Below are 22,395 nucleotides of genomic sequence, written 5' to 3'. Positions count from 1 at the left end.
TGTTACAGGAATTACAAAGCTCAGGAAGAGAACGCTTTGTACTAGAACATGCTGCTCCATTCTCTGCTTTTTTGACAGACAGCTTTGGGAGGCAGCACAATTACTTGCGAATTTCGTTGACTGAGAAGTGCAACCTCAGATGTAAGTGTCTGCTCTTTCCTTGCACAAAACTCCTCTGCACATATTGTACAAAAGCCAAGGTTTGGGTTAGGGTATTATTACAGTGTTGGCCCTGTGCTATTTCTTATCTTCACAAAGTAACAATAAATGACAGAGACTAATTGGGGCTGAGCTACTGGTGGGATGGGAAACCTGGAGCAAGCCTAGGGATCTGCCAGAGACAGGTGGAAGTGACAGATCTATTATCAGACTTGGTGTGGTTTAGATAATGATGCTTGTGTGTCCAAAGTCTCCAAAAGCAGGAGAGCTCATAGGCATTCCCACAATTACATCTGCAAAGGCTGGTGATGTCCCAGTGCTTGTGCCTTCAACTTGATGTCTCTGTTTGAATGCAGTTTAGATATAAGTGAGGTCATCTTTTTCTTCAGAGTGTATCCATTGTAATTTTGAGGTACATCAAATCAGTCTTGGGTTTTCCTCTGAAGTAAGCCAGGAAATTGTTAGAAGATTGTAAAATTGTTGCACAGTTGGTGTCATTTGGCATCCATTAAAGACAACTGTCCTTGGTGCATTTTGCCCATCAATATTAGATTAATTGTTGCAGGTCATTTTTTGCCTCATGTATTTCTGTAACCTTTGTTTCAGGTCAGTACTGTATGCCTGAGGAAGGTGTTCAGCTGACTCCAAAATCAGAGCTACTAACTGCCCAGGAGATAATCACCTTAGCCAGACTGTTTGTGAAAGAAGGTGTGGACAAGATCCGACTGACAGGTGGAGAGCCACTTATCCGTCCCGATGTGGTGGAGATTGTTGGTGAGTTCCAAATCAGTACAGAGTGTTTCAGAGTGACTTGGTACGTGTTGACGCAAGAATTGCTCTTACAGGTATCCACTGACACAGTCTGGCAACTGGAAGAGTAATTGCACAGTTACTGTGGTGTATTTCCCAACATTGGGAAATGCAAGGTGCTTTTCAGAAAATTTCCAGTTCTACTCTGTTGCTTGGATGGAGCTTAGGTGTCTTTGTATTATACCAGCTGAACTTAGCATTGTTTTTATATTCAGCATCTACTACAGTAGCTTGCAATAGTGCAGCCTGACGGTGAAAAATCAAGAACTTATACGATCAGGTCCTCAGTGAAGACGAACAACTGATATGTGCTTACAAACAAAAGAAGCTTTCTCTTTGATTTTTTAGGAGTGTGTTTTTTTGTTAGTTTTGTTTTACTACCTTCATAACAGATGTCACTTGCTTGTGTTTAATAAGGAAGGGCGGTAAAACCTGGTTTTAGACTTATTGATGAAGACTGTTACTTCAATGGAAGGTAAATTACTGGGTAAATTTTAGAAGTCTGTTTGCTTTGATTGGTATTGTGTTAAATGACACTGCCTGGATTTTTTTCTTGAGTCAGGTGCTTTTTTCTCTCTCCAAAGTCTCATATGTTGAAGTAGATTTGTGTAGTGGCAATGAATTAGATTAAGGCTGTGTAGGTGGATGCACTTTGGTGTATTGTAGACAACTGAACTTGTCTATTTCTGGGCATCCACTCTTCTAAGTACTGAAGATAAGAAAAGGTTTATGTGGAAGAAGAAGGTCTTGAAAGAAGAAAAATTGCCTACCAATGCAGTGAGCTTTTATGCAGAAAATGTTCTCTGCCTCTGCTCAGTTTTATTCAGGGTTTGGATGGAAGACCTTTTCGAAAGAAAATTACCTTCTAAAGGAAGCAGCAGAGCTGTTGTAGTTTGTAGAACTGACCTGTTCATAGCTGGAAAAGGTGTGACTGGAATGAGCTGGGGTGTGTCTTCTTGAACTTTGTGAATTCTGAAATTGCACTAACTTTTTAGAATTCTGAAATATCATTGTCTAGAACATTTTGCCCATGCATGATGGGTTTGGGATGGTTTTAGTCCTGAAGAAGCTATATGCCTTTCAAGAGACATGTTTCTTTCAAGATAATAGATTATTTCCAATGATAATAGGTATAATTATTGGCTCCTGTAAAAGGGAAATAGATTTATAAATTAGGTTGCAATTTAAAATACAATAAAGTTTTGCAGTTCAGCACCTATTATTGGCATGAAAATGAGTTGAAACCAACCATGTCATCAGTTCAGTGCAGAGTTTTCTTTCTTAGTGTATTGTAGGCACCTTTTTTATTTATCAGTGGTAGCTGATGACTTAACACAGCTCTTATGATGGTCATAGTCTAAGTGGAGTAGTCAGGTCACTGCAAAATCATTATTGTATTGCTGCAATCCAGAAGTACTGGTACTGGAAGGACAGACATCTTTTTGTTTTGGTCTACTTCAGTTATAGAATTCTCAAAGGTTTATTTTTGTGCCTGAAAGGAAGAAATGGATCTTTTTGAACCACTGGATTTTCATTATTCTGCCTGTGTTCCTGTTCACAGCTGAACTTTGACAGGTTCATAGTGATCATTTTAATGGATAACAATAGTGCTCTTGGGGTGAAGGTAAGGGATGTCAAGATGTTTGTCATGTTGTATTAGTTCATTCTGTTGTGGATTTGTATTAGTCTGACTGGATTTTTTCCAAGCCCATTGAAATTTGTTGAATTAGGTCTACAAACACTTTCTGTTTTCTCAGACTTTGGTTACTCTATGGTGCCCCAGTCCAGGATCAAGATAAGAGACTCAAAAGTAAATATATCAATGTAATAACTATGGGAAAACTCATTGAGGGAAAATCAAGCCCAAAAATGTCTTCTGCAGAATTTGAGTAAAGCGTTTTTATTGAAGCGTCTTAGCACAATGTACTGTTTTGGTCTGGGATAGAGTTAGTCTGCTTTTCTAGATGGTTTTGGAGAAGCTGCCTCCAATATCTCTGGTGCTGAATTGGGTTGAGATTTAAATTAGGTTTACTTTCAGCAAGTCTTTCTCCAAGCTGCATATGATCTGTGAATGTTAATGCTGGATTTCTGTTTCCAAATTTTTTAATACACAAATTCAAGTTTTTTAGTTGTTTCAATGAACGGATGTAATTTGAAGCTACTGTAAGAGACCATGCTATTCAGAGACCTGCTACAGTTCTTTAGATTATGTAAAATCTTTTAACAGATGCATGTACATAAACTGTGAGTCAGCATCTCACACTTGCTGAAAGCTAAATTATATCCTGGGGACTGCTGAAAACATATGTTTGAAACTTTTCTGAAGCAGCTGACTGGGGAATATAGAATCTGTCCCCTTTGAGATACTCAAAGTTTAAATAAGCACCAGATATAAACTCTCTGATAGCTATCTGTATTACTAGTCTGAGGAGTACACATCTGCACTGATGAAATCATTTTCTGTGAGGTGGAGGGTGGAATATTGGATGCCTTTTCATAGCAACTTTTTATACCCATTTCAGGAGTGAAGTGGTGTAGGATAGACTTAGTTCATGTGTTAGGAAGCATGCACACCTTTTCTGGAGTCAATTGGGAGAATTGACTCCAGTTAGGGAAATGATTGGAGGAGAATATGTAAAAAAAATGTCTGTTTAAGAAGATGCTCCATATCCTGAAGGAAAACATAAGTGTAAAGTGGTTTATTTCATGGCTTAAACATGACATAGAAGTTTTATTAGCTTCATGCTATGGACTTAACAGCATCTGTTCTGTTTTCTTTTCTACTTTTTAGTTTTTGTCAGTTGCCTTTGCTTGTGTTGATTGGTGCTAAAGCAGTGACCAAAGGTCAGCAAACAGGTTTAGTACAGGTACGAAGAGAGTTACAAAGTTATGAAGTCTCTTTAATCCCTTTTAATTTTAGAGGTCAACAAGCCAAGACACTCTGAAGGTTACATTTGGTAGAGTGTTCTCACTGGTCCTTTTTAACTTATTGGTGTTAGTGTTAAGCCTCCATCTCTGACTTCTCACAGTTGTCTACTGTCCAGTTTGTTTCTACAGTTGATTCCATGTATTAGTGTATTTCCAGTGTCTGATCCTGTATCCCACCCTGTCTGATAAGGAAAAAGATGCATGGACATCAGCTGCTGCCTGTAGTGATCTAACCAACTGGCGCTGCTTCTTTAATTTTTTTTCTATTTTAGGCTGCAGAATGACATTAGTTTTATTCAATACTTTTATGCATTTTACATTTCTAGCAATGAAACCTCTATGGCACCTAGACTTTTTTACCCAGTCGTTCTGAGGTTGAGCATTTCTGAGCCTATAAATAATAGTGATGTTGCCAAACTATTCTCTGGCTGTAGCACGTATCCTTTACTCTCACAAAGATTAGGCTGCTAGTGATAGCTGATGTTAAATAATCTTTGGCAAAATTGAGCCACTAGCCCTTATGCTCTAGGAAGAGGTTATTCTTGGTCATTTGGGAGGACTTTGAGAGCTAAAGGCCAGGAAAAAAAGCTCTCTTAGTAAAGATTGCTCTTTCCCTACAACCTCATGTCTTTATGGAGCTCTTAATCATGTTCCAAAATGCTGCTGCTGTAAACTTCAGCATCTTTGCTGTGACCTAGCTTGACCCATTCCAGTGTTCTGGACTTGGCTTAGGGTGAATATTTTGAAAAGAGCTAGGCAGTGAGATAAAGCAGAAATAAAGCCCTTATCAACTTGCATAAATAGAGGTAAAGTAGTGAGGGACGAAGGGACTATGAAATATTTGTGCTGTAATTACAGCTGCCTCAAGAGTAAGGGTTCTTTAAATATTTCTTAAATAATTAGGGTGGAGGCTATGAGGGAGAGAGGAAAAACCAAAGTAAATTATTTTGCTGTGGCTCTGCTTCTGCGAGTTGTTTATGAGGGTTTTTTCCTTGTTTGTTATTGTACTGATAACTGGAGGTTTGAAAACTTGATCTCTGGAGATCTGGTATGCTGAGGATTTCTGCATTTGGCTTATGAGGAGGCATCTCTTTTCTTAATCTTAATCTCTTTATATTAGCTGTTTCTTATACTGTTTTCTTTCGTTAGCCATTTTTTAGTGTCTTGCGTAAGCACTCTCCAGTTGGCCGGGCTACCACTGGTAATGGAAATATTTCAGTTGTCAAGTGCAAATGTTTTGTCCCTTTGGATGTTGTTGCCTTGGATTCTTGAAATAGTCTAGTATGTTGACCTTTTTCTGTTTAGTTAGGACTGCATGTGGTAGAAGTTTAAACTTCTACTGCTGGCAGCTACCTCTGGGTTAGAGCTGGTTTTTGGTAAAGCATTGTAGGATAGAAGTTGCTAAATAAACAGGTCAGGTGTCAGTTGTGAAAGGGATGGCTTGCTGCTTATTATTATTGCAGAACATAAAATTCAGTTTGCAAAAGTGGATGATGAAAAGAAAGTACACAAAATCAGGGGCTGCCTTTCAACAATAAAGCAGGTATTTAAGAAATTAGGAACAAAACTAGTGTGCATTTTAATAAAACAAAACTTTACCACCAGTTTCGCTTGCAATAAACTGTTCTCTATCTTTTGGAATGGATTTGTGCTAAAATTGGTCTCTTAAACCTATACAACTGGAAGAAGGCTGAAGCACTGAAGTGTCCACATTTTCTTCACATATTCAGTGATACATTTTTCTTCCTTCCACAAATCTTTTGGGTTTTCTGTATAACCGTTAAACCTTTTAGTTTAACTACTTTTTTAAAGTGTTCATTTTACTTTTCTTTCCTAGGTGAACTGTACAAGCTAGAAGGGCTGAAAACCATTGCTGTCACAACCAATGGGATCAACTTATCCAGACTGCTTCCCCGGCTGAAGGAAGCAGGACTGAATGCCATTAACATTAGCCTGGATACTTTGGTGCCAGCTAAATTTGAGTTCATTGTCCGAAGGAAAGGTACAAACTTGTCTTCTAAGGCAACTGTGTTAATACTTGCAGGGATGTTCTGAATTGCTTACTATATCTTTTACAGTCAGTTACTTTGGGGGGGAAGTGAATTGCTACCCTTCTGAGGGTAGGAAAAGTAGCCTCTACTAGATTATTCAACAGTGACTGTTTTTCCTCCTTTCTGTAATGCTTAGCAGGTAGAGCCCTTTTCGTTGGAGCTGGTGAAGTGGAAGGTGCTCAACTTAAATCAGTTAGTCATGTGGTTAGTCATATAATCTATAATTGGTTAGTCATAACTCTCAAGAGGACTCTCCAAATCTTGTGTTGGTCTTGTGTGCTGCTTTTTTAAATACTGTTAAAAAACCCAGATGTTTCTGCTGTACCACCTGGGGACAAAGATGCCACAAGAACTGAACTTCTTGTCATGAATAGTGGCAATTTCTGGAAGTTATATTTGGGGTGTGCTAGCAGTGGTCTCACTTGTGGTTAGTGACGTTCCGTATCCACTACTTTTTAATAGGAATAAACATAAACCATGCCTGAGGTAATTTGAGGAGGGCTGTTGGCTTTGTAACTTCTCTCCTGCTGAGCAAGTAATTGCAAGTAAAATTTAAGAAATGCTTGGATATGCCCAGTCTTATAGATTCTGGTTTAAATGAATCCTAAAGCTGATGGAGCTCAGGTTCATGGCTGGGCTTCCTTCCAAAGGAAAACTGATTTGATATTGTATCGTTCTCCTCCTGTCCAGCACTGTAACTTCAGCAGTCTGTGAACTTCTAATTCTGACAAAAGCCTCTAAGTAGCCACCAGATGGTGCAACAGCCTCAGGTACATGACGGGAAAGGATTGTAGAAATCTGAAATGCTGTGAGAAGTAATGTCAGCATTTGAATCACTGCTAGCAAACCGAAGTTCTGCTGGCAGGTGCAGAAAGGTGTCCTTGTCAACAGTCTCTGTGGGAGCACTACTTCAGGTTTCTGTGTCATGGTGCAGAAATCAGTTCCTGTCATAAAGCTGGCTGGAGCATTATCCTTCCAGTGTAGGCTATTGCACTGATCTGATTGTGTCATGGCATAGAGTAACTAATCACAAACAGGCGTTCACTGTGCTCTTTCCTTCTGCCCTCTGTGTTTGAGTATTACCTGGTTTGTGACATTCATTAGGAACGAGCCCTTCTTTTGCCACTGAAGTGGCAAACCTGAGCCTCCAGCTTCCTGAATTATAAGGCCAGAGATCTTCATATCTGATTAGAAGCTGTTAGGAATGTGCTGCCTATAAAGTAAACTAAAAGTTAGTAGGGGATGAAGGTAATTTTTATTTATATAAATGTTCTCTTCTGCCTTTAAAGAAAAAAAGATCTTTTGCCAACAAAAAGAGAAATTGCTCAGCTGAACAGCATAGAGGATGAACAGGAAAATTTCTATTACTGAATATTTTTTAAGAGGAAAAAAAGTCTCCAAATCATAGGTATTTTTTCTAAGCAGAGATCAAGTAAAAATAGTAACATTGAGTTCTATCAGTTTGGGTTTTCTTCCTTTTTTTTTTCTTTTGTTAAGGTTAAAGGCTGGAATTATGTAAAATGCCTTTTTTTTTTTTTTTTTTTTTTTTTTTTTTTTTTTTTTGAGGGTTTTTATTTAATAGGAGACTTCCAAGTATGGAGTGAGCAGAGAATAGAGTGTCTGCCCTACTCAGCTACCCTGTCTCCTATGGCAGTTCCAGAGGCAACAAGATTTAGCTCTGTTAAGGTGAGAGGGATCCCTGGTCTTAGCTGATAACTTCTCTGGAAAGTAAAGGTGGCATCTGATTATAGAGCTTACCAGGAACTTGAGAAACTTGGAATGATTTCTCTCTTTTGCTGGAAAGTTGATGTAGGGTTTTAAGAAGATGCAGAAAATGTGTGTCTTTGTTGCAGGTGCCCTGCATCACATCTGCTCCTACTTACAGGTGGTTGGGATAGACGAAATGTGAGATCATCAGAGATTTCACTGACAGTGAAAGTATTTTAGACTACTGTAATATTTCTACTTTTTCCAATCTACCACATTCTAAGGGATGAACAAATGAAAAATGCTTTCATGCAGGTAGCCAGTCTAACCTGTTTCATGGCCTGTCCTTTTTTTTTAATGTGTTTTTCATACAAGGAAATAATGTATTGTATCATTAAATGTAGGCCTGAAGCCCTTTTTTTCTGTAAGGATTAACTGGTGGGAGGTTTTGTTCCATATAGGATTTTTCTGGGTGGCTCTGAGTTTCTCTGTACTGTAAAGCTGGCTAAATTTCTGACTTCAGAAGAAATCAGATATGATGAAACTATTGAAATTTTTCATTGGGTAAAAGAGGAGAAGTGGTTGCTTCCTGGCCTTCTTAGTTACGTTGAGTTTCTCCTTTCTGTAATCCTGTGGTCACAGATTAGATTTTCTGAGCAGTAGCAGAGATTTTTGATGCCATTCATGGCTCTGGGTTGTGCTTACAGCAGTGTATCATTATCTCTGTTGCCATAATCTGCCTGCAATCTTGCTTAATTGGAATGAGATCTACCACAGGTGCTGGAAACTTCCTGGGCACATGCACAAGTAGGTGGCGATTGAGAAGCGTGGCAGGCCATAACTGTGAACAGTTGTTTGCAAGAGTTATTTCACTGTCTGAAATAACTTTGCTCTTCTCCACTTTTTGCAGCCAGGATTAGTGTTAGAGCTGGCTTATTAAATTGTATCTTCTGCTTCCCTGTGTCCATGCTTTATGATGCCTTTACTAGCCAGATAGCAGTGAAGTGAAATTTTTGTCTCTTTAGTTTTCTTTTTTTTTCTGATGCATCCCGTATTAAGTATGCATCCCATATTAAATATACACAGAATAGTACTGAGTTTCTGCTTTTTTCTGCTAAAGCACCTACAGAGTAATGAAGGTATGACCTGTTCACTAGAGAATCTGAGTTTCCAGTAGATAGTAGATAAGGAAAGGAGGGTGAAGGATCTGTGCAGAAAAACATAGGACTAGGAGCAGCATGGGGATTGTCATCAAAACTTCTGAGACATACTGCCCTTTTATTAGCACGTATAAAGTATTTGCTGTTGAAGATTACAGCTTTGGAAGGAGCTCAGTCTCATACACTGTTTGGTCTCTTATACCCGAGTTTCATGTGCAGAACAGGAATGGAGCTTAGTCTAGAACCTGCCAGGGTAGAAGAGGCATTCACAAACATTGGGCAAGCACCTGAGCACCCCTATCCACCAGAAATGTGTGCCCAGAGCTTGGGAGTTTGCTGTCTCATTGTTCTCACCTCTGTTCTCTGTCAGCTGCTGAGCATGGCAGCGAGGGAATAATATACAAAATATGGAATGGATGAAAGGTCTTAACTTTAAAGAAAGTAGACAGAAGAGGGAGTTTGAATGATATAATTAAGAAGCATTCCTAAATGACCTTGGAATTCTAAAACTGCATTGTTGCTTTTCTTCCAGCTTTAAGAGGTAAATGTAGGGGCAAAGACACTTGCCCTAAATTAACTATATATTTCTGTTTGAGAGCAGCTGGCAGGTGTAGGCCACACTAAATGGTAGGATGAAACTGGGCACTTCATTGCTTGAAGTTACTGTAGTTTTTTACATCTTTGTTTTCAAGGGTCAAAGGCCAATTGAATTGCTTTCCTAAATGCTCTAATCCCTGCCACATTTTGTTCACTAATTTCCTGTGTTTAGTCATAAAAATGATGATCCTGAAAAATGCTGCCTCTGATCTTCTGACTGATGGATAGTCAGTAGTTTCGGGAAGCCAATTACATCTGTAGCCAGGGCTGAACAGGGAATCAAGGGGCTTTTTGTTGTTCCTAAACCCATTCCACCCCAAATGTGCTTTAGAAAAATCCTTGTAAAATTCACTTAGCAGCATTGCTGTCTGATCCGGAACAGAGAAATTCTGTCATTGTAGAAGAGAAACAAGCCATTACTATAAAATAAACATTAATTTATTATTCCTTCTTCAGTGCATCTGGAGGCAGTTCATAAATTCTTTCCACTCCCTTTAAGAAAAATGTAACACAAGCAAAACTGTCTTACATGGAAGTGCAGGGTCTTATGCTAATAATATGTGGGTATCCAAAGATATAAAAAAATCATACCGGTATTGTTGATTATTCAAATATCAGTTCAATATTGATCTCCATGATTTCAGCACAGTAACTTGGTACTCTTGGGGGTTGTGAGGGGGCGTATAATTAAAGTCTTTTTATTTGCAGCTGTTCTTACTTGCAGCCCTGTCTGCTGAATCAGATTGGTTTTTATTTGTTATCTCTTTGTCTTGTACTAAATAACCACCTTTTGCAGTCCGCTTTGAAACAATAAAAATTATTTTTCACTCTTTTTGTATCGTAGGCTTTCACAAGGTAATGGAAGGAATCCACAAAGCCACTGAACTTGGCTACCATCCTGTTAAGGTAAAGCCAGTGTTTATTTACTCTGAAACTGTTTTGTTTTACCATACATACAGATCACCTGATGAGGAAATTCTTATATTCCATCTCACCTCCCACCCCCTGAATAATTTTTAGCAAAACTGGAGAAAAACTTGATGATCTCATCAAGAAGTAACGAGGAGAATTTATATCATCTTGTGCAGCTGGGGGTGCAGGTCACACTCTGCCCACCGATTTCACGTGTCTGCTTTACCTGCAGGTAAACTGTGTGGTGATGCGAGGCTTCAATGAGGATGAAGTGCTGGACTTCGTGGATTTCACCAAGGATCTGCCCCTTGATGTGCGGTTCATAGAATACATGCCCTTTGATGGTAAGTACTGCTGCTTTGAGATTCTTCTAGGACAGAAGTGAGCTGGCTGGTGGATATTCACCCCATAGACTTGTCTCTGGAGGTTTTGGTAAGCTCTTTAAGGGAATTAGGAATTGCCTGAAGCTTTTTGCAGGTTATCTTCTTCCCTCCATAAGGTGTAGAAAGACATGTTGGGGCTGGGACACCTCAGTGTCACCTTAAGTGACACTTACAGAGAATGTGAAGGTGGTTCTCTGCTAATTAAGAAAATAAAATCCACAGTCTAAGGTTAGGCTGGTTTTGTTAATTCTAGGCAATAAATGGAACTTCAAGAAGATGGTGAGCTACAAAGAAATGCTTGATACAATTAAACAGCGATGGCCTGAATTGGAGAAATTACCCTGTGAGACATCCAGCACAGCCAAGGTGGGGTTGGACAGAGAACATGTGAAACATGCCCCCATTCCTTCCCTGCCCCAAATCCCCAAATTATCCCAGGTTCAGCATTGATATTTGACAACCAAAGTAATAAATACTGTGGTTACTCTTGGGTTTTATTCAAGCTGCCTGCAGGAGACTTGATGCTTATGAAGTCCTGGTTATAGTCTGTATCTTTATAAATACAGTGTTTTCTAGATGTGTTTTCAGTCAGATATAAAGAATGCTAGGCCTGTATCCTGTATTTGCAGCTTTTGAAACTTTTGTCAGTCAATGTCTGCACATTAACTATCCTGATGGAGTAGCTGTTCAGTGAAAAAACTATTGTTTTAGAGTGTACAGTGCCAAATGGGGAATTTCTAGCTCATGCTCCTACAGGCATCACCTGTTAGTTGATAACTACAAGAGCAAGCATTTAACAAGTTTGAGATTTCTAGGAACAGGGCAGAATAGACTGGGACACTTGAAAAAACTGACTTGACTTTTATTTTTTCTTTGATATGATCTTAGGCCTGAAGAAAATCTCTGTTAAAAAAGGTTTTCTGGTCTTTAGGCAAGTGGAGCTATAAAAGCTAGGAGTCTGTATTTGACTATTTTTTTTTCTCCTCTGCATTTCTTTAGAGTTACAAGGTGCCACATTTCCAGGGGCAAATCAGCTTTATCACCTCCATGTCAGAGCACTTCTGTGGATCCTGCAATCGGCTGAGGATAACAGCAGATGGGAACCTAAAGGTTGGTAGTGAAGCAGGATTCTTTTCGATTTCATGCAGTGAAAATAGTGTTGAAATGTGTGCCCTAAAAGTAGCTGGGATGTAAAGAGGCATAATTATTACCAGTAAAGATGCATAATTATCCTGTTTATTTATTCTTGTTCCATCTTGTCAGGCTGTTAGGGAGATGTTACATCACCTTTTTTTGGTTTCTCTGTTTTGCTAACATAGTTAACTTCATTTGTAAAACATGGTTGCAAGGCCAGTAAATATAAACATTTATTCTAATCTTTGATTCAAAATCATCTTAAACATGTGACAAGCAGATGATTTCTCATTAAAAAAGGGTACAAGCAGCTGTGAGGGCTTGGCTTTTGCATTCCTCAAGGATCCTGTCTTGTTTCCCAAACAACTTGTAGCTCTTCTCCTTCAAGAGCAGCCTGTACATTTGCTTAATGACTGTAGAACAAGGAGGGATAACCATTTCCTGCCACGTTGAAACTGGCAGTTTCTGGGGGAAAATTAAAGTTTTCAATTAAAAATTGGCACTTACGCATTGTCACCTGATATTGACAACAGCTGTGCTGCTGCTTAACATCAGATGACCGAGGCAGCCTGAAGGTCCAATGAGCTTAGGCTGCATAAACATCGCAGGCTGTCTGCGTGTACATGAGGAGAGATAAAGAAAACAATCTCATAAATGTTCCCTTCAATAGGGTAGGCCTCTTCAAAGCTCTTCACTCTGGGGTTAGTACAAAATACTTGTAAAAGTAATTTACTTTATTCTTTCTCATTTCTCCTCCTCTGCTTCCATGGGTTGGCTGCAGGTGTGCCTTTTTGGGAATTCAGAAGTGTCCTTGAGAGATCACCTACGGTCGGGTGCTTCAGAGGAGGAGTTGATTCAAATTATTGGAGCAGCAGTGGGCAGAAAAAAGAAACAGCATGCTGGTATGTTTGTTGTACTTTGTTGAGAAATAACAGCAGTGATAGGGAAAACAATGTCCTGGTACTTGTAACCTTCCATGAAAGTTAGAATCCAAACTCTTTCAAAGACTTTTGGACTGACTTCTGCTCTCAAATAGGTGCCAATACCACTGCTCATAACAGCAACAGCAAAGTGTAAAGCTAAGTAGTTGTACTGGATCCTTTTTTTTTTAAATTAGTTTACTGTAAAAGAAGGACTAAATTGAGCTGTTGATCCAAGTACTGCATTAACATGTTTCTAGAAGTGACAAATCTCTGTCGCCATTCAGGACTTGTTGGGTACTCATCTAGTGCTCTGCATAAGGTTGTGACACAAGGTCCATGATGATGCAGTCATATTCTCAGGCTACATTTGTCTTTTCTGAATTTATATTGATATAAACATTAACATCTGAACCTGAATTTTTGTAATCTAGATCCAGCTGGGAATGCTGACCTCTTGTACATGAACTGGTTTTATAATCACAGATTAGTCCCCTGTACACTAAAAATACACTTTGGCCCTTTTGTTTTCTTGCAGATTCTGACAGATTAATAACAGTAGGTTTTTCCCTTTTCTCCTAATGTGTGAAACAAATTTAAAGGTAGCTTTTATATCTAAGGGTAGACTAACTTGCAAAGGACATTGGTCTGACCCAGATAAAATAGTGCCTTGTAAACCTAAGGGAAGGTGGGGAGGGATTAGTTCCTTTATTTGAAGACCTTTTATTTATGAATTCTGGTTTGGGAAAGGAGGGAGTGGATGAGGAAGAGTCTGTTAAAGTAATTTTTCCATTATCAGCATTTACCTGACATTATCTTCTCTCAGTTTGTGTTAATCTCATCATTGTCCCTGGGGCTTTCTGTGATTGAACTTCTTTGAACTGGAACACTTATTAACAGCTTATCTATAGAACTAGAACAGTCAAATGCCATTGTTAGAGACAAGATAGTCTTGAATAGATTGAATTCTCTAGTAGGTAGGCTGTAATTCATTTTATAGCAAGTTTTCTTGGAGAGGGTTCTGCAGTGTGTTAGACCCGCAGCAGCTGGATGCCAGGAGAGTCAGGCAGCTAATAGTTTTAAATTATACCGTGCTGGATTCCCCCTCCTCCAGTTCCCTTGGTCTTTACTGAGCTTTGTTTATCCTAGTATGCAGGTTGCACTCTGAAGAGCTGAAAACTGAACATGTAAACCAGATGCATGACTTAAAGCCTAACAAGCTGGGATTTTTATGTGTTCCTTATTTTATTTCTAGGCATGTTTAACATTTCCCGGATGAAAAACCGGCCGATGGTCCTGATTGGTGGGTGACAAATCAGTACGTAAAAAACATATAGTGATTTTGTTTGGTTTCTGTCTTTGGGGGAACAGAGTAGATTTGGCTTCTAAGTCTAGCTTGTGGTTCTGCCCTAGGTTTAGGCAAAGAAATGGGCTTCTTAATTACCCAGTTATAGTGAACATGCTGACATGGATGAGGAGGAAAGGTTTAGTGTCCCTACCGAGCCTTACCCGGTTTTCCAATTGACAGCTCTGGTTTTGTCTGCTCTAATTAAGACACTTCATTACATTTTCCAAAGGGATAATCAACCTTCCTACCATCTTCCTTTATACTCAAGTAAAACAGTATAGTTACTTGTAAGACAGTTTGAGGTGAGTTTTGACTGTATTGCCATATAAATATAAAGGATGGAGAATGGAGTTTATCCATGGATTAAGAAATTCAGCTTTGCTTATAACATGCATAGAGCCATCAAGCTGACAGAAATGCAAGTGTTCCTACCTCACTGCTACTTCAGAATCTGACGTGTGGCTTCATTCTTTTAAAATTGCCTCTTATTGCTGCAAAGTCTCAGAACAGCCATCAAAGACCTATGAACCAAGAGCCTTTCATTTCCTTTCCTTCTATTTGCTAACTCTCCCTTCTGCCTGGAGCTGTGTTCATGAGTGATGTAGCACTGCTTTGGTTCTCTTAGTGATTTTTAACATCTTCAGTGTGATTTTACCTCATCCATGCCTATATTTATCTATTCTGTAAGGTAGCTGTCTTTCAAAAAACCTTAAGAAATGGTTACAAGAGTTGGCTTTGTGAGGTTAATTGCAAGATGTTTCGTTGTTCCTTATCAACAAGGTCTGGGAAAAAAAAACAAAGGCTGGAAGACATGAACATTGTTTTAAATCCAAACTCTCATCCTCCTATTGATGTCTTGGAGCAGGTTAATTGCTGGGTAGCTTAAAACAGGTACTCTGGGGGAGGGGAACATGCATTAATTTGCAGGTCTTTGCAACAGATGATATTATAATAACAACTACTCTATTTTTAAACCAAGCCCCCAGAGCTTGTACTTATGTTGCCATTATTAGGAAATAGGATCCACAGAGGTCTTTAACATGGGTCTTCACTGGGAGTGTTTTTCACTTGGTGACTCACTTTAAAGAGCTATAATTTTCCATGCTGGCTGGTGCAAGATTGTGCCTTTGCTTGCTTGTATTTGGCCACTGCTGCATTGTGTTCCAGAAAAAGGGTAAGGAGGACCCTTTGTTTAAAGTGTGTATTGACTTGCTGCATGAGGAAAAATTTTGGCTTTTTTTTTTTTTTAAGATGAAAAATACTATATTAAACTCTTGACGTCTCACTGGGACCTACATAATTTTTCAAGTTCTCTTTGAAAGAATTCCCACACTCCAAAGTTAGCATTCATAGCAATGTTTGGATGTCTACAGAACAATCCAACTTCCTTTTGAAAAGTGCTTTAACATTGTCTTACATGCAGTGAAAGAAGGGGCCTGTCCAGATCCTCATCCTTCACCTGATCCATCTCCCTTTGAGACTGACTCCTGGCAGTCAGCACATCAGTGGAGAGACTGGAGATGAGTGGAGAGTATCCCACTGTGTCACATGGGGAATCATTAGGAGATTTCCTAATTGTGTTTTGAATTAGTTACAAACTTCAAATAATGCTGGCGTGCAAGCAGTCAGTGGGGGAGTGTGTGTATGGAATTAATTTAATGAAATTTAATGAATGCTGTGGAAATCACTAATTGGTTTTGCTAGGCACAGTGAGCCAAACCTGGCCTCTTCTCTGCACTGCTGTTGTCTAATCCTTTGCTATATGGTTTGTATCTTATTTCCCTTAATCAAAATATTCCTTTCAGCAGGTTCTTTTTCTCCTGGGTTCACTTCAATTATGGGAATTTCGTCATTAATTTGAGTATCTCCTGCCTTCTTTTCTCCCCTTGAGATCATGCTAGTTGGAAGCTGACACAATTAAACTTGAGATACAGTAGTGGAGTACAAGGAGATGGAATTTATCAGATGATTTCAGTATATGGTACAGTAGAAAAGCCATTACCCTTTTTTTTTTCTTTTTGGTAGGTAAATGAGCAATTTGGTTGCAAATAGAGATGACTAGATACAGAATTTCAAGACGTGTAGGTTGCTCAGAAAAGCAAAGATGCTTTGCACTCATTACTGTCTCTTGCAGTCTGTTTACTTCCCACTTTACTTGGGCAAACTTTTCTCCCTGCTCCCACCCATGTGTGTTTACCCTGTGGAAGGAAGTACTTGTCTGCCTTTGCAGTCTGGCTTCTCCTGAAAACAAGACACTTGCACAGGGGTTTAGCGTCAGCTTTAAAGCTTATCAAGGAATCCAGAAGAACAGAGTGCTTTGAGTTCCTGGATTTTAGAAAAAATATTCAGTTAGGCCCCACTATGGAAAGAGAGAGCAAGAGAAGAGGAATTAGAAAATAATTTTCTATGTTCTTCTAAAGCTCTTCTAAATGTTGCACTCAGCACATTTACGTCCATTTAATCCCGTTCCTCTGAGGTAAACACATGCCTTCAAACTTGCAGGAATCTTGGTTATAGGCCATCAGCTGTAGATGAAAAAAGGTCTTTGCCTGAATTTAAGTTACTGCAGTGATTATAGTAGTGAAATCTGTGGTTGATTTAAGCTTCAGGAATGGTACTTTCAGACCAGTGTTTGGAGGGTACTCTGGATGAAAATGGTGCTAAGTGCATCAGTCTTGTTTGAGCAGAGGCTGGGACAAACAAGAGTTTGGTGGGATTGTTTTTTAAAAAACATGGAGGAGCACAATTAGACCTCTGTCCACACTGTGTCTATTACTATCATGTGGACAGTCCCTGGGCAGCAGAGTTAGCTCAGCAATGTGCAGAGGGGCAGGAAGCTGCTTTGATGCACCTGTGGATAGGCTGAAAAGGGAGACTTTAAATACCAGAGCTACCAAAGAAGGTTATTGAGCACAGCCTAATGCCGCATTTCTCAGGGCACAGGGGAGGAGGAGCTTCAGAAAAAGAGAAACATGCTTATCAGTGTGCTGTTGAACCAGGGCTTAGCCACTTACTTCTATACTGCTTTCTTTACTTACAAAACATTTTTTTCACTTTTATGTGAAAGAGACTCCTTCTGTCTTCACAGTTGGCATTTAGCCCAGCGCAAATGCCAAAACCAAAGGATTAAATGGCAAAAAGGGGCAGGAGGGCTTACTACCTCTCTGCCAGCTGGGAGCTCTGCCAGCCCGACTTGGAACGTGCTTCTGAGTAGATTCTAAATCTGTCAGTGAGGGGACTGTGGTTTTTCCAGAACTTAAACTTCAGCTGTCATTAATGTGTTAAGAGCTGGCAATAATATGAGATGTTCCCATCAGCCTCTGAGATTGTAGACAGTGCAGTTGCAGTGCTTCTGGTCCCCACTGTCCTCAAGTGCTGGCATGACCCTTCCCTGCAGAAGGAGATGAAAGGAGGAAGTGTAGCTGCCTGTGCTGGGAGGGAGGTGTTTAGAAAGGCAGAACTGAGAATCTGAGTGCAAGAATTTCCTATTTACCCTGCCAAGCTTTTGAAAGAAGTCTGGTGCTGGGATGCTCCCAAATGGATGCTGAGATGCTGTGATTCACTTTTCTTCAGAACTGATGCTCCTATAAGCATTCTTGGCTACTGTTTCTCAAAAGGTGTTGATACTTTTAGAAAGTAAGTTGTTTCTTTTTGTCATGGACCTTGAAATGAGTCTGAATTTTGTCATTTTTTATAGCAAATCAGGAAATGCAGGGAACTGATGAGAGGGAAGAGAAGGAGGTAGAGGAAAAAAGTGGGTGTTTGCAGGCTTATTTGGGTTTTTGCAACACAGGAAGTCCCAAGCAGTTCTCTGACAGGGTTCTCAGCTGCTACAATCAGTTTAGCTTTCCAGTTAATAAGATGTTTTTCTCATCTTACTTTTTGTTTTTGTCCCCAGAGCCTGCATTGATGTCATTCCCACTATGCCAAGATGCCCTACAGAATTCCCCAAATTCAAAACAGTGGGGCCACACATTTAGCCATTGGCTGACTTTGAGAGCAAGTTTACCCAAACAAAATGGAAAAGCATCAATGAAAAAGAAATTTACAGGACAAATTTTCCTACCAGGATTTCACACAGAGAAACAGTGGCACATAGCAACAGGAATTCTACAAACCCAGCTCCGAGGCTACTGTGTCTTCCAGAAGGACCCAAGCTCCACATTTGATACAAAGTGCCTTGATGCTTCTGTTGGCCAAGTTCCTGTGGATTGTCAGTCCAAAGAGGCATATTCAGGATCTGAATTCTGTACCAGGGATTCAGGATCTTGCACCAGGGTACCTCGTGCCTCTGACAACTTGACTCACACTGATGAGGAAGGACGGGCCACAATGGTTGATGTTGGAGGGAAGCCAGATTCCAGAAGAAGTGCTGTTGCTGGTGCTGTGGTCCTCCTGGGTGAGAAGGCATTTGGGATGGTGAAGCAAAACCAGGTGAAGAAAGGGGATGTGCTGGCAGTAGCCCAAATTGCAGGAATTCAGGGAGCCAAGCTGACCAGCCAGTTGATCCCATTGTGTCACAACATCCCTCTGTACCACGTTGAGGTGTCTCTGAGCCTGGATGAGGCCAGGCATGCAGTGGTGATTCGCAGCTCCTGTCACACCTGGGGCAGGACAGGTGTGGAGATGGAGGCTCTCACAGCTGCCAGCCTGGCTGCACTGACTGTGTACGACATGTGCAAAGCAGTCACTCATGACATTGTCATCCAAGAGCTCAAGTTGATTAGTAAGACAGGTGGGCAGAGGGGAGACTTCTCAAGGGTCTAGATAATATTCAGATACCTCCAGCCCTACAAGTGACCGCTGTTTCTGTTCAGCTTCTTACAGAAGTCCTTTTGCTCAGCTGGTGGGCTTGCAGACCTCAGCAGGTGTGTACAATACAGCAACCCCATGCCTCCAGCATTGCCTTACTCTGTCAGCTCACTTGAACAGTGAAGCCACTTATCCCTGTTGAAAACCATGTGTATTTTCTAGAGGACAGACTTCTCCACTTTGCCAGTACCTCCATTTCAGTGTCCTCATGATGAGATTGAGAACAGATTCCTGCTTATACCACAGAGCTTTTTGGTTTTGGGTTCTTTTTTTTCTTTGTGCTGTGAAATACACCTGCTGTAATCACACCATGCAACTGTGAGCTCTGGAAATTAAGCCACTGCTGAAAGTGCTGTTATTTGGCAACTATTTTTAAGTCAAGGATTAAGATTTCAGAATTGTGTTTGTCTGTCTTTTCCCTGACCTTCTTCATTGAATGTGGAGGGTGACAGTGAGAAGAACACAGCTGGGGAACTCCACCATATAGATTATAAACATGGAACAGTCTGAGTTAAGGGGCAGCTCCCATCCCTTTGCAGTGTTACTGCTTCCCTTCACAGAATCAAAGAATCCCAGAATGGATGGCTAAGGTTGGAAAGGACAACAGTGGGTCACCTGGTCCAACCTCACTGCTCGGGCACAGTGTTGTGTCCAGACTGGAATATCTCCCTTGAGGGAGCCTCCATAACTTCTCTAAGCAATCTGTTTCAGTGCTGAGTCACCTGCAGAGTAAAAAAGTTCAGGTGGAACTTCCTGGGCATCAGTTTCTGTCCGTTGCCTCTTGTCCTATTGCCCAGCACCACCAAGAAGAGCCTGGCTCCATAATCTTGGCATCTCCCCCTTAGACACTGATATACATTGAGACATCAGTCATCTCTTCTGGATGCTGAACAGGCCCAGCTCCCTCAGCCTTTCCTCATAAGAGACACATGCAAGTGGGAAATACCCACATAATCAGTTTCAAAAGGAAAAAAAAAAAGGCAGCTGCCCAGTTTTCTGCCTTGTGCTCTGTAAAACATGATGCAGAAGGAGGATTTCTGGGTTTGGAAGAATTATTTTTCTGATCTGAAAGATATGTTTTACAATGTTAGAAGCATGTTCCAGCATTTTGACCTTAGCACTGAAATACATGGATGCCTTGTTTGCGTGCTTAAGGAATTAATTTTGCCATGCACAGAAGTAAGTATTAAGCTCTCCCTGACCTTAGAAGATGTTGCATCAAGCCCTAGAAGACTCAAAATTTTTAATGCTTTGGTGCAGTTCCTAGTAACCAGCAACCTGTGTAGTTCTTACAGATAAAACAGACTTTAATACTAGTGGCCACTTGGAAAATGAAGGTTGTTACTATTGCCTCTGCCAGAGTGTTTTCCTGCATGTTTCTCTAATTTGCATTTCATGAAGTCTTCTGGCCTTGGAGCACTTAAGCGTCCCCATAAATGTAGCAGTGGCCACAGTCATGTAGCATTAATTAGCCTTGGTAATTAACTGTCCTAGAGAAGAAATTACTCAACATTCTTGTTAGTATTAATAGCTGCTTTTCAAATGTTAATTTAAGTGCTCTAAACAGGGTGTTACTGGTTGCTTATGGCTAATGTGAAGCTGCACATTATTCAGGGTGCTCCTTCCATACACACAGGGTGAAAGACAGCTCTAGTTAGGTCAAAGACACTACCAAAAAATCATCTTAATCTTAAGTGGTTAAAGTACTGTGAGCACGCCACACTGCCATGCACATCCTGCTCATGTAAAGTAAGCACAGGTCTCAGATGAGGAGGCAGTAGGTTTTGCTACAGCTCCTTCAAAAATCTCGTACACCAGCTACAACAAGAGGCACTCCTTCAATTGCAGGTGAATTGATTTGATTCTTTTTTGTTGTCATTGTGAGATAAGGTGCAGAGAGCAACAGACGTAGCAGCTGTAGCTGAAAGGGAAAGAAATCTGGAAAGCTTGGTGCCCCAAATCCATAAGCATTTGTACATTAATGATGTGGTTTAGGAATGGTATTCCCCAATTAATTGTTCCATTTTTGATCACTCCTCCCTCCCTATGGCAGGCTGGAGAGGAGAATTTGGAGGCACAGTAGGTAAAGATCATGAGTTCAGATAAGAACAATTTACTGGAAGCAGCAATAGAATAAGGAAATGAGCAGTAACACCTTTAATAATAGAGAGAACAGGCACTATGTGACCGCTCCCTTTCTGGAAGAGACCCCTTCCCTGGTCCCCATAATAACCCCCCATGCTGTTAGCCATGCCCTCTCTTGGCTCCTGCAAAAATTACCCATGTCCTGGCCAGAGCCAGGACAGTCTACATGCATTGTTACAGTCTTGACTCCCTGTCATTGCCAGGAGAGTAGCCAGCACTGCCATACTGACACCAACAGTCCCACCCAATCCTGCACGTACAAGAGATTGCGTTCATCTGTGGAACTGCTGTGCCCATAGCACAAAAGTTTCCTTAGCTCAGCTTGGAAACAAGGTGCCAGGAAAAGGAAGCACACGTGTAACCTGCTAAGTCTACTGACTGATACAAGCACTTACCTCCCCTCACCACACACAACACACCCTGCCCTCCTGGCCTACACCAGGCTTTAGCTAATTTTGAAAATGAAAAAGAAACTCGATGTACTTAGTAGCAATAAAACAATGCTTTGGGCATATGATTCAAGTTGGCTGTCATGCTGTAAAGCTCACACAAAGGACTCAGGGCCATACCAGGGACTACTGAGCACACGCATGACCACCACGCACATCCTGCTACTTACGCACATTTCACTACTTCCTTGGTTTGAGAGTGGCTGGAAGTGCAGGGCAAACTGATTTTGGTGCCATTTTATGCTCATATTTCATTATAAAGTCTTTATGCACATTTATAGGTAATGAACCAAACATGAGTCAACATTTTGCGAGAGAAATGGGTTGAGAGCACTCTGTGTTTCTGTGGTGCTGGGTGGGCCATGGTGTAATATACATTGATAATGGTGATGACTACTTTTTGGAAGCTTGCTTTTTTTGTCCACTGTATTTTTAATAAATACTAGTTGCAATGGAGTGCGGTTTGCATTACTTTGAATAGCCTTTTTATTTATCTTTATGTTTTAACCCAAAAGCTTCTATGAATAGTTACTCAGAAAAAGCAACAAGGCAGACTTAGCAAGTTGCATGATTAGTCAGCAATTAGCAAGGGATCAGTCATAATAACTTATTACCATAAAGAACCTATTTTTTTTTGCTGTTGTTGAGAGAAACTCATTTTCATCTGGCTGTTCTTAAAATGTGTAATCCTGTGGGTTTAACATCATTATTTATCATCTCTTGTCATTTTTCTAGCTTCTCCCACATGCCTGTTCTGAGCCAGTGGCTGTATATAACATCATTGCTTTTTGTTGCAGAACTGGGCCTTCAGAGCTTTTCCTCCTAGTCTGAGTGACCACAACTGAAACCAAGGTTCAGAGAAGTGCCTGTATAAAAGTTT

At 40.4% G+C, this 22,395-nt stretch overlaps 1 protein-coding gene across 3 annotated transcripts in view; it reads left to right on the top strand.

Moving 5' to 3' along the window:
- MOCS1 (molybdenum cofactor synthesis 1) overlaps positions 1–21,971 on the top strand; it is a 29,758-nt gene extending 7,787 nt beyond the window's left edge. The window contains exons 2-11 of one of the 3 annotated variants that reach the window (XM_084202435.1): positions 9–141; positions 766–933; positions 5,735–5,899; positions 10,257–10,318; positions 10,557–10,668; positions 10,961–11,073; positions 11,707–11,817; positions 12,623–12,743; positions 14,017–14,064; positions 18,008–21,971. In XM_084202435.1, the coding sequence (XP_084058561.1) occupies positions 9–141; positions 766–933; positions 5,735–5,899; positions 10,257–10,318; positions 10,557–10,668; positions 10,961–11,073; positions 11,707–11,817; positions 12,623–12,743; positions 14,017–14,064; positions 18,008–18,876 (1,902 nt within the window). In that variant the 3' untranslated portion in view covers positions 18,877–21,971. Of the gene's footprint in view, positions 1–8; positions 142–765; positions 934–5,734; positions 5,900–10,256; positions 10,319–10,556; positions 10,669–10,960; positions 11,074–11,706; positions 11,818–12,622; positions 12,744–14,016; positions 14,080–18,007 lie in introns of all 3 variants that reach the window. The other 2 variants (XM_084202437.1, XM_084202436.1) reach the window with 2 other exon arrangements.
- Positions 21,972–22,395: the final 424 nt, after the last annotated feature.

This window comes from Fringilla coelebs (genome assembly GCF_963513975.1).
Source record: "Fringilla coelebs genome assembly, chromosome: 3".
NCBI lineage: Eukaryota > Metazoa > Chordata > Aves > Passeriformes > Fringillidae > Fringilla > Fringilla coelebs.
Note: the sequence above shows the minus strand (reverse complement) of the source record. Positions and strands in the feature narration are given on the sequence as shown.